General features: G+C 45.1%; 1 protein-coding gene and 1 long non-coding RNA gene across 5 annotated transcripts; one reads left to right on the top strand and one right to left on the bottom strand.

The window, feature by feature from the left end:
* Positions 1-248: 248 nt before the first annotated feature.
* ppp2r5b (protein phosphatase 2, regulatory subunit B', beta) lies at positions 249-12,501 on the bottom strand. Of its 4 annotated transcripts, XM_088408216.1 has the most exons (14): positions 12,410-12,501; positions 12,168-12,348; positions 11,793-12,082; positions 10,751-10,947; positions 10,569-10,670; positions 10,404-10,496; positions 10,200-10,330; positions 9,267-9,326; positions 7,810-7,918; positions 5,202-5,255; positions 4,299-4,469; positions 3,767-3,894; positions 3,578-3,691; positions 249-2,479 (listed from the first exon to the last, which is right to left on the bottom strand). In XM_088408216.1, the coding sequence occupies exons 3-14, from the start codon at positions 12,016-12,018 to the stop codon at positions 2,359-2,361; spliced, it is 1,506 nt and encodes a 501-aa protein (XP_088264342.1). In that variant the 5' UTR covers positions 12,019-12,082; positions 12,168-12,348; positions 12,410-12,501; the 3' UTR covers positions 249-2,358. The 4 variants fall into 4 exon arrangements, with proteins under 4 accessions (XP_088264342.1, XP_088264333.1, XP_088264361.1 ...); XM_088408207.1 differs by having other exon boundaries at positions 12,168-12,481; XM_088408235.1 differs by having other exon boundaries at positions 3,578-3,679; positions 12,168-12,481.
* Positions 4,228-12,377, top strand: LOC148428563 (uncharacterized). The gene is made up of 2 exons (XR_015864827.1): positions 4,228-4,489; positions 11,774-12,377. It is a non-coding gene; the product is annotated as an uncharacterized LOC148428563 (long non-coding RNA).
* Positions 12,502-13,314: the final 813 nt, after the last annotated feature.

The following is a 13,314-nucleotide window of genomic DNA, read 5'->3' as shown; positions in this document are numbered from 1 at the left end:
TCGAGACCCATTTTGAAAAATCCAATTGGAACAAATTGTGTTTAAAATGACCGAAAATAACATTTTGACTGCTCCTTGATGAAAGTTAGCTTAACGCCCTAGCCTAAATGTTTTTCGGGGGTCAAAAGTCAAACGAATGAGGCAGTGATAAAGACAAGACACGGTTGCTCCGTCAAAGTGAAGTGTAATGTCATGTTCAGCACAATAAGCTTTCTTTTCTCCATCCGGCATCACCCGTCCCCCCCTCCCCCCCCCCACCAAAACAAAAATCCTTTCCAGCTGTTTCTTCTTGACACAACAAAAACAAATGAGCGTGAAACTGCTACATGTAATGCATTCACAATGCCACTCAGTCAGACTTCTTTGGAAATAAATAAATAAATAAATAAATAAATAAATAAATTCTGTCTTGAAAAAAAAAGTCTGCATATATCAAAATATTTGGCAACATAAACTGATAAGAGACAATCAGCAGCATCAATCAAATCCTCCCTGCTTTCTCGCAGTTTTTTTTTGTTTTTTTTTTTCCACTGTGTTCACACTCGGCATGTTTTCAATGTTTCTGTCCTCCGACGCACCTCGTTGAAACGATCGGCGGCTCGGAGCTGCTCCGGCTGGCGCGTCGGAGGGGGGAAACATCAAAAACATGCGAGATTTGCAGGTATGGACAGCCCTGGTTTCAAACAACATATTTTACCAAGGCCTCAGCTGACAGGTAGATTGTTTAAAACAACAAAGAAAACAAAACAAAAAAGAAAGACAATCAATTTGTTTCACTATACATTCAAATGTAAACTCACACTCTCAAAACACATTTTCCTCATTGAGTACAAAATGAATACATCATTCGGTCACACACCAAAAAAAAATAAAAAATGACTCTAGAGTAAACCGATTTTCAGGTCAAGTACCTTTTAAGACAACGTGAACAACAGTGAACAAATGACAGCATGAAAGTATTGCTAAAGTAAGATGGTGGAAAAAGCACACTTGCCCCAGTCAGAGGTGTTTGAAATGAAAACCTTTTCCCGACACACCCTTTTTAAAGTGTTAGCACCGCCACACACACACACACACACACACACACACACACACAAAAGTGCTCCCGCCTTCCAGTTGTTGCCCCTCCCGAGGTGGTTAAAGGGCAGTTGTGTGGAATTTCAGTCATTTGCTACACTAGCTTCTTTAATCACACGCTACAGACATGTTACGTATCGTATATAGGATGATATTAACTCAATCAATGCCAAACACGTTTTTTTAAGTTTTTAAAGAGTTCAGACATTTTTTATTTGGGGGGAGTGGAGAGCCAATTGAATAAAGTTCCACTTCATATACTATAGTTAGTAACTACCGGCTTTAGCCAAAAACCTGGAAAAAAAAGGTACCTGGAATTGGATGTCTGGACTTGAAAAACGTCAAAATACGTCTTTGGGATTGAAGGAGTTAAGTACTAGGGTAATCAACTATTTTGGGTATTTAAGTACCATGGTAACAACTACTTAGACACTCCTTTAGCCAAACACTTGAATATTAAAATTGTGTTGGATGAAATGATTTGGCCCTGAACTCATTCAATCCCAAAGACGTGTTTCTACGTTTTTTTGTTTTTTTTTTAGTGCAGACGTTCAATCAAGGAGGGTCTAAAGATGGTTGTCGTGATAAATTTCTTTGGGTAATTGACTCATTCGATGCCAAAGACGTTTTTTTTTTTTTTTACTTTTTATTTCTTTTTCAAAGAGTCCAGACAAACAGTCTGGTTTTAAAATACGGTCATGGTACTAGAATATAGTTTAACTTAATCTACTAAAGCTAGCAGTTACCTAAAATCAGTAAAAATCTGAAAAATAAAACAAACAAACAAATAAATCAATAAATGGACGGTACTTGGGATTGAATGTCTGGACTTGAAAAAAAAATTGTCTTTGGGATTGACCGAGTTTAGTACAAAGGTAATCAAGTACTTTAGGTATTTCGCCTGCTCACTGCCAATGACTGCTATAGACGTCAAAGATCCATTTTTACCAGCATGGCAGTGAATGAGTTAGATATCAAATGTCATTGTCAGTAGCACTAGCGACCGTGAGACTTTTATATGCGGCACTGTATAGATTAGTAGTGGAGTAACAAGTAGGAAGAAGGAACTTTGTAGTGCTTTGTTTTGTCACTCAACTCACATTTCATCTTGGAGCGTGGACGCTACGAGATCCAGTCCTGACGTATGATTTGGTACCGAAAAAAGAAGGTGCGACCTTGACCTAGAGTGTGTACGCTTTGGGAGGGGAGGGGGGGGGGGGGGGGGGGGGGGTACCACCTCCATGACACAGAACAACAAAACACGGACTGGATCTCGTACGTTTAGGTGGCGGCGTCCCCGGCCTGGAGGCCCGCCTGCTCCCCTTTTTGGTGACGTTTGAGCTGGGCGTATTCCTCCAGGCGTCGCCACAGCTCGGCGTGCTCCCTCTCCCGCGCGGCGTCCCTGAGGAGAGTGCGCAGGTGAAAATTACTCTTGAAACAATCGTTAAGAAGCACCCACCATAAGCCGCAACTTTTGTCTTATGATTTGAGCCCTGCGGTCTACAGTACAAATATGACAGGAAAGATTCTTGGAGAGAATTATCATTGTCATAAATCACCTTGTTGTAGAGCAAACAGGCAGAAAGGTCAATAAAAACAAAACCATTTTTTTTTAAATATGATTATTATTCATATCTGAATGGGTTCTCAAATGAGGGTGCGTGAAGGCACTTTGGAGTTACATGAACAGGTATCAGGAAGTCTAATTAAATGCTATGACAGTAGAGAATTTTTTCAAATTAAGAGCAAATGAGTTGGGACGTCAAATAAATTGCGTTAAGGCCAAAATGTTGTATTTTTCTTACTATAAGCCACAATGTTTTTCTGGTGATTTGAGCCCTGCGGCTTATAGTCCAGCGCAGTTTATTTGCAGGGTTTGCTAGTCACCAGGAGTCAATCCACTGGTCAAGCAAATGTGAGAATCAATAAAAGGTAAACAGTATTTAACTAAGCCGTATTCCGGCATAGTTATGTCGAAAATAACCATCCATTCTCTCGAAATATCTTGGCGCTAAACACGCAGCCATGTTCAGTCGCTTTTAGATAAGACGTTGCCGTGAGCAGGCAATTAAAATCAGTTAGTTTTTTTTATTATTGAAATAATACCTTCTTTCTGCCTAAATCTGATGTTATGACCTTTGCAGTCCGGCGCGGCTTGTCCCTGACAACAAGTTTTTTTTACTGCTGCGGTATGTACACGCTTTGGATGTAGTGCTCCTCCTTGCCACAGGCGGCGATAGTCACCGATCCTACCGCGTGGCGTACATTTTGCACGACGCGTCGCGGCCGTAGCTTTATATATACGCAATAAGCTTTGATTTTCACGGGGCGGATGGGCGGATCTCCTCACGCCCTTCCGTTCACCTCGCTTGCCCTCCGCGCCGGTCGCTTCCCGTTCTCGTTTTTCCTCGCGCTGGCCGAACAGCCGCTCGGAGCGAAGGCCGTTCCGAGGGCCCCGAGCCGATTTAGCGCCGCGGGCCGGGTGCGCACCGCTACTCACTTCTGCCTGTCCGCCTTGTAGGACGTGGCCAGCTGTTCAAACAGCTCGCCGTTCATCTTCATGAAGGTCTTGAGGATGTCGAAGACCAGAGACACGACGGGTCTAGGGGGAGACCTTTGCATTGTCAACACCATTAGGGCGGCCCCGACTTCCGGCCAAAGCCAAAGATGGGACGTGCGCGCCACCTACTGGTTCCATTGCTCCTTGGAGAAGGTGTAGAGGTTGCCAAACACCAGCGGCAGGATGATTGGACAGTTCTCCTCGATCAGGCTCAGGATGTATTCGTTGTTCCAAAAGTAACACGCTCGCTCCACCACCTGATGCACACGCGGGCATGATTCGCTTGTATGTGCCCACGCTAATGCTAGCGGTCAACGGAAAATCCAGTCGGCGTGCTAAAAATGAGCATCCAGTCCCAGGAGCGCTATTCTAGGGATATTCTTTTTTGAAACAGAAGAACCCTTGGTAAGTGGGTTCTCTCTGAGCGTTTGTGCTTTTTTGCATTTTCTCAAGGCACCACTAGATGGCACTAAATTCTACACACTGTACCTTGAATGTGAGCGTATGCACAGACCGGCCCGAGTTACTATTAGCGTTTGACTTTTGCTAGTTGACTAGATGCAAAGTAAATCTTTTTTTTTTTTTTTTTTTTTCCCCCAACCGGCGCAAGGTAATAATTTGGCCACAGTGAAGCTTCTTGCGAGCGTGCAGAGCGCTTGACCTGGAAGTGCGGGCTGGCGATGCAGGCGGCGATCTTCTTGAAGAGCGGCTCCTGGATTTGCACGAACTGGGACGGCTCGATGATGTCCAGGATCTGCTCCAGCTCGCCCAGGAACATCACCTCCTTCCGCGTGCACGTCTTGGGCCAGTATTTCAGCATCCCTTTTACGATCTGAGACAACGGAGCGTAGGGTGAGTCACGGTCCAAAAAGTCCACGCCACCCCGCTCCAATGCCAGTTTTTGTTGAGTGTTTTTGGTGAGGGGGGAAGATTAGTCATTTTCAAACGTGTTAGTGCAATAACATGATCGGGAAAAGAAAATCTTGGCTGTTGCATAAGCGTGCACGCCGGGGAGATGGTTGCGTTCAAAACGTTTAAAAGTCCAAAGTGATTCACCCCCAAATTTATTTCAGATGTGGCCGCCGGCTTTTCGTGACTTTTTTTTTTGGAGTGAGAAAACGGGACAGAAAAAAAAAAGAAAAAGATATTTTTGATTTGGTTTCAGCACAGAGCTAATCAGTCGAAATTTCCAGCAGTTGGACACTTTTAAATTAAGAGTGGTGAATCCATTCTCAGAAAATGGTTATCAATTCATTTGATGATCAATATATTGTCGATCGAAAATTCCACCCGCAAGAAAAAAGGAAAAAAAAACGTGTCGGCTCACAATGGCTGAAGTACATGTAGGTTTAGTTATAGTTAACACTTTAAGTGCTGAAATGCTAGCAAGGAGCGCCAACGGCGTCAACTACATTTTTTGTTTTTGACTTGAGATCGGCTATTTTTTTTTTACATCTGGCATTAAAATAGTTAAAAAAAAAAAGTCAAAATAACTTTTCTTAGGCTCATCCTTTGATATCCCCAAAACTCGCTGTCTCTTTAAGAAAAGCACGCGGCAACTTACTTGTTCGGCGCAAGTGGAGTCCTTCTCAATGAACTGCACGATACAGTAGGTCAGCTGTGAAGGAAAGCCACGATTGAGAGGCAGCATTAGAGGCCGGCTTCACGCTGCAGGGCTCAATTCTTCATTCCCATTTTTGGCTTCAATCCCATTTTCTTGTCAGGTCCTTCACATTTACTGCACGTTGCATTACCGTAATTCCCCAAAGATAAGATGCACTTTTTTCCCCAAAATGAAGTCCAAAAGAATGGGCGTGTCTTAAAAACAGTACCCTAAAATTTAGATTTTTTTTTTTCATTCGACATCATTCGAGGAAGATGGATCCGTCAGCCACATAAGTGGTTTTTCGACGCTCAAATGTGCATTTTTATACGGTCCGTATTCTTACTTACAAAAAAGACCGTAACGGGACGAGCGAGAGAGCGGGCGTCGGGTAGCTGTTAGCAACTGTTAGCCTGCTGTAGATAACAGCAAGCTCGTGTTAGCTGAGGTTGATACGGGATTATTTTCAATAAAAGAAGGGAGCAGACTGAACCAACGTCCGAGTTCATCCTTGTTCGCACGCGCGAACGTTACTAAAGCCGAGGAGGGGAGGCATGTAAAAGTTATGATTCAATGAAGAGTGCTCCGGAAACGTACTCCATTTGACTCGTTTCTTAATTGCGGTCTTTTGGCATATACGCACAATCATAAACTTCATAAACAAATTTGAGTGCTTATGGTAAAACAAACAAAAAAACAAAAAAACAACTGCTTTGAGCGCATTCAGTTATACTGGCGAGGCCTTCACTGATCGCTCGGAATATGGGAAATCTGAAACACACTTGCCAACGAACAACAAACATATAATGTACGGGCTCAACAAAATATGAGTAATTTACAAATAGAAGATTTCTTCCGATTTGCTTTAGTTTTTACATTGTCGCCAAACTGTTGTTGCGTCCTATACGCGGTAACATAGAAAATACCAGAATTTGACCCCGTCTTATACATAGGTAGGTCCTATATTTGGGGAATTACGGTAAATGCCACATGTATGCGTTGCGGCGCAATGGCTGTCGTAGTGGAGCATAGTGGAGCCGTTTCGGGCACTTCCAGCAACGTCCCTCTCGCTTGCTCCTAGCGAGCGGTTCACTCGCACCGAGGGAGACAAAATGCATCCCGTCGACCTTTATTGAGTCGTCTTCAACTCATCCGCTATCGGACGCCTTTTTTTTGAGCGCAGAATGGTGACGCTTATTTGTTCCCCTTGAGTCGCATTTGAAAAAAATCGGATCTGCGTCGCCGCCGCCATCAAAAGATGGGATGGGGCTGAAAATAATCTTTGCGAAGTGGTGAAGCTAGCCTGCGTCTCTTTGGCGGAGTGTCACGGAGCGCGTTCTGCGGGCGGGCGGGCGGGCGGGCGCCGTCGCCACGCAACGTTGGACAAAAAGCAAGCAAAGAGTCTTCCGCTACTTTCCCTTTGATGAGATGACGCCACTTTCAAAGAAGAGAAGAAAGGGGAAAAGCGGCGGGAGGATTAGGATAAACGTGAGGATGGGTCAAGCTCTTTCAAAGTTTTGGGCGGCGTTACGCCGGCAAGTGGGAAACGCCGCGTTTGGATTGCGTTGCCAAGACGACCTTTTGTGGGAACGGGAGCCGCTTGTTGGATGTGGGATTAGCGAGCCAGACGCGCCTCAAAAAGGCGCAGTGGTCCGCTGTCGCTTTGCACCCCGGGAAAAGGCTTTGCTTTTGCCTTGTGAATTGTAATTGCGCAACTATGGCACCAGGTGGTGCAGTGGCACTCTTGTTGTCAAAGTCCGTGTGGGAGTTAGAAACTTTCAATTGCTATCATTATTTTTTTTAAATTACATTAATTTAGGAAAAAATTTGCTCAGTGATTTTTTTTTCCCGGGATTTTTCACTAATTATTATCACCCAGCTTGCGCTGACTTCGAAAGGGTCATATCGTCATCAAATATGAATATATTTTTACTTTCAACCCGCAGCTCTTTTCGGTGGCGTCAGCCGGGCTAAGTCAACCAGCTGTTATTGAAAGCCTTGCAAATGTCATAAATTGGCTGCTGGCGCCACCCGCTGGTTTGGGGTGTCAACACAAACATTCCAATTGCACCTCATTTGCGGGTTGCCGTTGGAAGGATTCGTGCAAAAGTCCTGGGAAATGCGTGAGAAAACATATGGGATTCAAGATGTCCCAAAATATTCCCACAATATTCCCAACTTTTAATTGAGCTGGCATATTTGATTTGACAAACGTTTTATGCCTGACGCCCTTCTTGACACAACCGGGCTTGGGACCGGCACACAAAGGCGCTGACTTAAAGGCTACATTAATGGGAAAAAAAAAACAAATATATATATATATAATTATAACAAAAATATACCTACGAATTTAATTATATACTAATAAGTCACATAAAAATCTAAAGGATGATCCTATCACGTCAAGTACACGCTCACTCAATTTCATTGTGTGACTAAACTCTGCCATCTAACGGCGAACTATTGTTATTACAATCTCAAAAGTCATTGGCACACGTGACAAGAGAAGAGATCCGTGCGACTAAATGTGACAGGCTGGGGCTGGTGGGGGGGGGTCGGCGGGACTGACCGGCGTGTGGAAGACGGACAGGGACTTTGCCATGTGCAGCGGGATGAGGACCCGCACCAGGAACTGCTTGTGTTCGGCCTTCAGGGGCTGAGCGAAGCCGTTGATAATGCTGGAGGGCGACACAGAGCGTTTGTGAGCCTGACGTCACGTCCCCCGTCGTCGTGGGCGGGGCTATAAATACCGGCGTTACCCGCAACGGCGCCGGCGGCCTCTCTCTTTCCTCGCGTGACTCATCCTTCGGACCTTTTTTTTCTTGACTTGATCTTAAAAAGTCAAGTGTTGTGGCACCTTGCAATTTCCCAACCAAACGAACGGAAATGTCTTTTTAACTCATTCAATTCCAAAGGCGTGTTTATACGTCTCGCGGGCCAGCATTCAATGTACAAAAAGGTGTTTCGTGTTTTTTTTTGTTCGTGAATAATTTTTGGGGTGATTTTTGATTGCTGTTGTTTCATCTTTTGTGGTGTTTTCGACGCAATTATTTTTTGTTTTTGATCTGCTGTCTTGTTTGGACTTTTGTCATGTACAGCGGGCCCCCGTGTTACGAGACGAATCCTTTCCGCGATTGGGCTCGTAAGGTGGATTCACCGTGTGACGGGCGATCCAAGCCTGTGTTAAATAGCTAATGCGTTTAGAAGCCCAGGTAAAAACATCAAAATTGTACGTACATGTTCAAAATTGCGACCAAAATAGTATAGTAAGTGCTATATAATATACATGTATACAATCCGAAAAGATCATATATCCAAAATATAGAAAGGATTTATTTACATTCGAGTGGCGCTTGTTATGCCCATGTTCCCTAATAAGGGTTATCTCCAGCTTGGTTTCCATATAAATCATCTTCGCACTTCTCTCTTTAACATCACTGGCAATCTTGGGGCCCATGGCTAACCCTTTCAACTTTCGATTAAGCAGTAAAATGCACCATAAATACGCTTTTGTAACCACTCGCGATAAAACGAAGCTTCACCGTTCCGCCAGTTTGAAACGAGTGAGGCCGACCAATGGCAGACCAGCATCTCCGTTATGTGACGGCAACAGAAAATAAGTGCAATTACTTAAAAACAACAGAAATACAGCCAACCCCCTAGGGTCATGACAGTTGTTTTGGTCACAAAACCGGGAAAATACCATAAAGAGGGGATGAAAAAACTCAGTATTTCAGGGAGGCTGTAACACGGGGGCCACTGTATTTTGTTTGCCATGACAAAATGGTTCCTACTCTCGGACTTGACTGCTTCCAACTAGGATTCGGGAGTGTTAAACTCACTTTTACCATGGGTCACGTTTGTCAGAGGTCCGCAATGACTGTGAAGTTTGACACTGTGAAAGTTTCTCACACACTTAGCAAGTTCGGTATTGTAAGCAAAAATCTAATGTATGGTTAGCTCCCGCATGTCTATGGATTTTCTCCCGGTACGCTAGCCGAAGCTAAGGAAGGCTTTTGCGCTCACCTGCCGAGGATCTCCAGCAGCTCAGACACGCCGTTAAACTGCTCAGCCTCATAGATGAACCTGGAAAACAGATGACGCTTTAGAATTCTTGTTACCGTAATTCCCCAAATATGGGACGCGCCTTTAATTTAAGGGTGGTATTTTCTATGTTTCGTGTAGAGGACGCACCAGCAGTTTGGTGACAATGTAAAAACAGAATAAATCTCATCTTTGTGGAGTCTTCGTATTTGCTCGCGTTCATGTTTGTTGTGGGTTAAGTGTGTTTCGGATTTCCCACGTTATGTGAAGTCGGTGAACATCAGGGTAATGTTGAATGAGCTCCAAGGAGTTATTTTAGCTTTTCTTCGTGACGCAGCTCCAGTTAATTTTCCCATAAATATCCAAAGTTGCGCAACATCCATGTTCCACCAAGTTTATGATTGTGCGTACGCGCCAAAAGAGCGCAATTAATAAGTGAGTCTAACGGAATACCGCAGCTCGCCACTCCAATTGAATCAGATGGAAACGTCATAACCGTCATCGCGATATTCCGGCGTGTGAACCCGGACGGACTCGGGCGTTAGTTCGGCCCGCTCGCTTCTTTTGTTGAAAGTAATGTCGTAACAACCTCGGCTAACACGAGCTGCCGCTAGATGCAACAGGCACCTGACGTCCACCCTCTAACTCGTACCGTTATGGAAATTATTGTCAGTAAGAATACGTCCGATATAGAAATGCAGAAAACTCCGCTTGTGCGTCTGCCAGACTTACTCAAATGGCGTTAAAGAGAGCAGCATGGAAAACGTGCAGGTTCGAGCTCCTCTCCGACTGGAGTTTGCGTCCTAATAACATTCGGCTTTTTGAGTTACCGTTTATAGGATGCACAATCGATTTGGCCTTCATTTTGCATTTGGGGAATGACGGAATTCTTTGTGAGTGGGGCCTCCACAGTACCTGAGGAAGATGTTATTTATCTGCTTGCGGATATACGCCCGGAGGCCGAGCAGTTTCCCGTACATGCGGTGTAAAATGTTCTTGAGGTACTCCCTCTCCCTCGGGTCCTCGCTATCGAAGAGTTCCAGGAGCTGAAACGCAGGGCGGGCGCTCTCAGCGGAAGCACGCGGGCGGGCGGGCGGGCGGGAGCGCGGCGAGGTTCACCTGGAAAACAAATTTCTGATCCACGTAGCGCTTGGCCACGGGGGGCTTGAAATCGGGGCTTTCCAGGAACCTCAAGAAGAATTCGTACACCAGCTGGGAAAGAGGCGCAAAGCCGGCTTCGCGTCTTCTGCTTGGACAAAGACTTCGGGACAAGATGGCGGCTACCTCAAGATGCGGCCAGGAAGCCTCCTGCGGCGGGTCGTCCTCTTCCGGGTCGAACTCGGGGTTCTCGTAGGGCGGCAGGCAGCGGAAGATGTTCTCGGAGATCTGCGGCCAAAGGTCAAAGTGGAAGCGGGGGGGGGAGGGGGGGGGGGGGGGGGGCGGCCGGGCCTTTCTCCCGCCCGTACCATTTTGATGGCCTCCGGGTAGAGCGGCTCGATGAGGACCCCTTTGCTGGTGGCCACGTTCTCCACCAGCTCGTTGAGGGCCGCTCGCTTGATCTCCTTGCCGTTCAGGTCGGCCACGCAGTCCAGGAAGTCGAAGGTCACGCAGCACTGCTGCAGCTTCTTGCTGAATAGCTCGTGGAATTCGCCGGCCGGGGCGTCTGCCGACCCGTAAACGCTTTAGCCGCCTTTTCGCCACCAAAAATTGATTGCAGGTTTAGCTCGCTATTTTTCTTGATAGTTGACAAATTTCATTTTGGGAACAAAATATACCAGGAACAAACAAACCAAAAAAAAAAATCCTTCTTTTGTGGATTGCAAAATGAGCTTAAACTGCTATTTTTCTTGATATTATTTCCTCCTTACAAGTCTGATCACACAAAAATATGATTTTGATCTTTTTCAACAAAAATAAATCAACTAAAAAAGGAACTAAACTGAGAAAAAATCAAAACGCTTTTTTTTGTGGCTTGCCACTTTTAACCAAAAACGAATTGAAGGTTAACCTCGCTATTTTTCTTGATCTTTTTCCTCTTCCAGACTAATAAAATACCAATTTTATGCATACAATTTCGAACAAATTAAACCATCTAAAAGAACAAAGCAAAAAAAAAAATCTTTTTTTTTTAAATTGCCACTTATAAACCATAAACTCATTGCAGCCATTGCTACTTTTCTTGATATAGGTCCGACCAAACAAATCAAATATCAAAATTCCTTATGACCTTAATCTAATTGCGGGTTTACCTTGCTATTTTTCTTGATACTTATCCTCCTAAGTTGGAGCAGACAAAAAATGTTGTTTCTGACCAAAAGAAACCAACATGAAAAAATGTGACCAGATACTAAATCAATTAACTAATCAATCAATGTACTTGGCGGATTTGGGTGTCTGCGGTATTTTTGAGAACACCTCCCCGCGAAAAACGAGGGAACACGATTAGAAACCAACTTTGCCAGGCAAGGCTTTTTTTTTTTTTTTTTGAGGGAGGTGCGGCGGGCTGACCTTTGAGAAGAGGCAGGGGCGTGAGCTCCACCAGGGAGCTCTGGTAGCGGAAGTTCGACGAGCTGGGGGACCTCCTTCGGCGCGCCCTGCGGATGGCGCGTCGCACGAAGCCGTCCACCTTCTCCGCCGACGGCACCGAGAAGCTGCTGCCGCCGCCGCCGCCGCCGCCGCCGCTACCGCCGGTCCCGGGGGGCGGGCTGGGCGGGGGGAGCTTGGTGGTCTCCATGCTTCGCCGAACGGGGCTGACCCGGAATCACAGACGGGACAAGGTGAGGCGAGGATGAGGGGACCTTCGAGCATGTGAAAATCATCATTTCAAACAAACAAGCAAACAAGCAAGGCAAGTTTGTGTTTCCCACGTCGATCCGGGCCCACCTCCTCTCCTCGTCCTTTTCCTCCAGGCCTCCCTCGGATGCTGCTTACGATGTCGGGCGTCCTCGGGACGCATGCGCGGGGAAACGAGCCCAACCGAGCCCAGCCGAGCCGTCTTTCCGCCGCGCCGCTCCGCTCCGCTCAGCGCCGCGCCGCTCCGTCTGGCCGCGTGAGGAGAGCGAGCCTGCCGGCAACCGAGAAAACAAAGTAAAAGTCCACAACGCTCTTTTTCTTTGTCAGACAACCTGCTAGGTGAAGGCGCTGCCCGTCGTCCGCCAGCCGTTATCCGTAACGGGAAGATCGGCGCTTCGTGTCATCGTCAGTTAGCCAAACGACAGGAATGCACCTGCCGGAAATACATCGCACGCCGTTTCACAATAAGATAACGCGACGCGTTCCAACAATCATTCGAAGCCTTTAAAACAGACAACACGCCACACCTCAAGCCTAATATTTATATCATTTAATATGAAAAAATATTTGTCTTCGGCTCGCAATACTCGTGAGAAGCGCTCCGAACCAAAGTAACGCTTTATTGTGAAACCAGACCAGAAACTGGTTTCCACCTGCGCTCGATACGTGCTGCAAATGACGCGTTGTAACGGATGGATTTACTTAATGTGATTATACACACATAGGAATATTTATATTTCCGTAAGTTACATAAATATATATAATAATATCTTTTCACATTTTTCTTTAGAGTTAGGTTTTCAAATTAGGGTTTCAAGACAGATTTCAGTCTAAGGTTAGCCTTAAAATTGTGTTAAAATTGGAGTTATCATTCAGGGATAAGAGCTCAAGGTTCGGTTTTGAATGTAGCATTATGGTTTTAGTTTAGAATTTACAATTACATATGTGGGCATCTAACTCCCAAATATATGGCCTTCTAAATGGACTATTGCGGGGGTGTCCAACATACGGCTCGCGGGCCAGTTCTGGCCTGCTAAACGGGTTTAATCCTGCCCACGAGATAATTTTGTAAAATATGAAAACGATTACATTTTTTTTCAATAAAAGAAAAACTTGAACTGTAGTATAATAATAACTGTAGTATAATAATAATATATATAATAATATGATTAATAGTGATGTTATACTATTATAGACAGTATTAAAACAATAATGAATGTTGAGTTGTTGTTTTAAA

The sequence above is a fragment of the Hippichthys cyanospilos genome, chromosome 1, assembly GCF_059441005.1.
Source record: "Hippichthys cyanospilos isolate Australia breed blue-spotted pipefish chromosome 1, RoL_Hcya_1.0, whole genome shotgun sequence".
Lineage (NCBI taxonomy): Eukaryota > Metazoa > Chordata > Actinopteri > Syngnathiformes > Syngnathidae > Hippichthys > Hippichthys cyanospilos.
The sequence above is the reverse complement of the archived record's forward strand: the minus strand, read 5'-3'. Positions and strand labels throughout refer to the sequence as shown.

Bases quoted from the DNA above. Each gene is read 5' to 3' on its own strand.
- ppp2r5b (XM_088408216.1), bottom strand. From the start codon at position 12,018: ATGGAGACCACCAAGCTCCCCCCGCCCAGCCCGCCCCCCGGGACCGGC. The intron at 10,497-10,568 runs GTAGCCGCCATC...CCTCTTTCCCAG, and splicing joins CTTCCTGGCCGCATCTTGAG to CTGGTGTACGAATTCTTCTT. The intron at 7,919-9,266 runs GTGAGCGCAAAA...GTCGCCCTCCAG, and splicing joins CTGCTGGAGATCCTCGGCAG to CATTATCAACGGCTTCGCTC.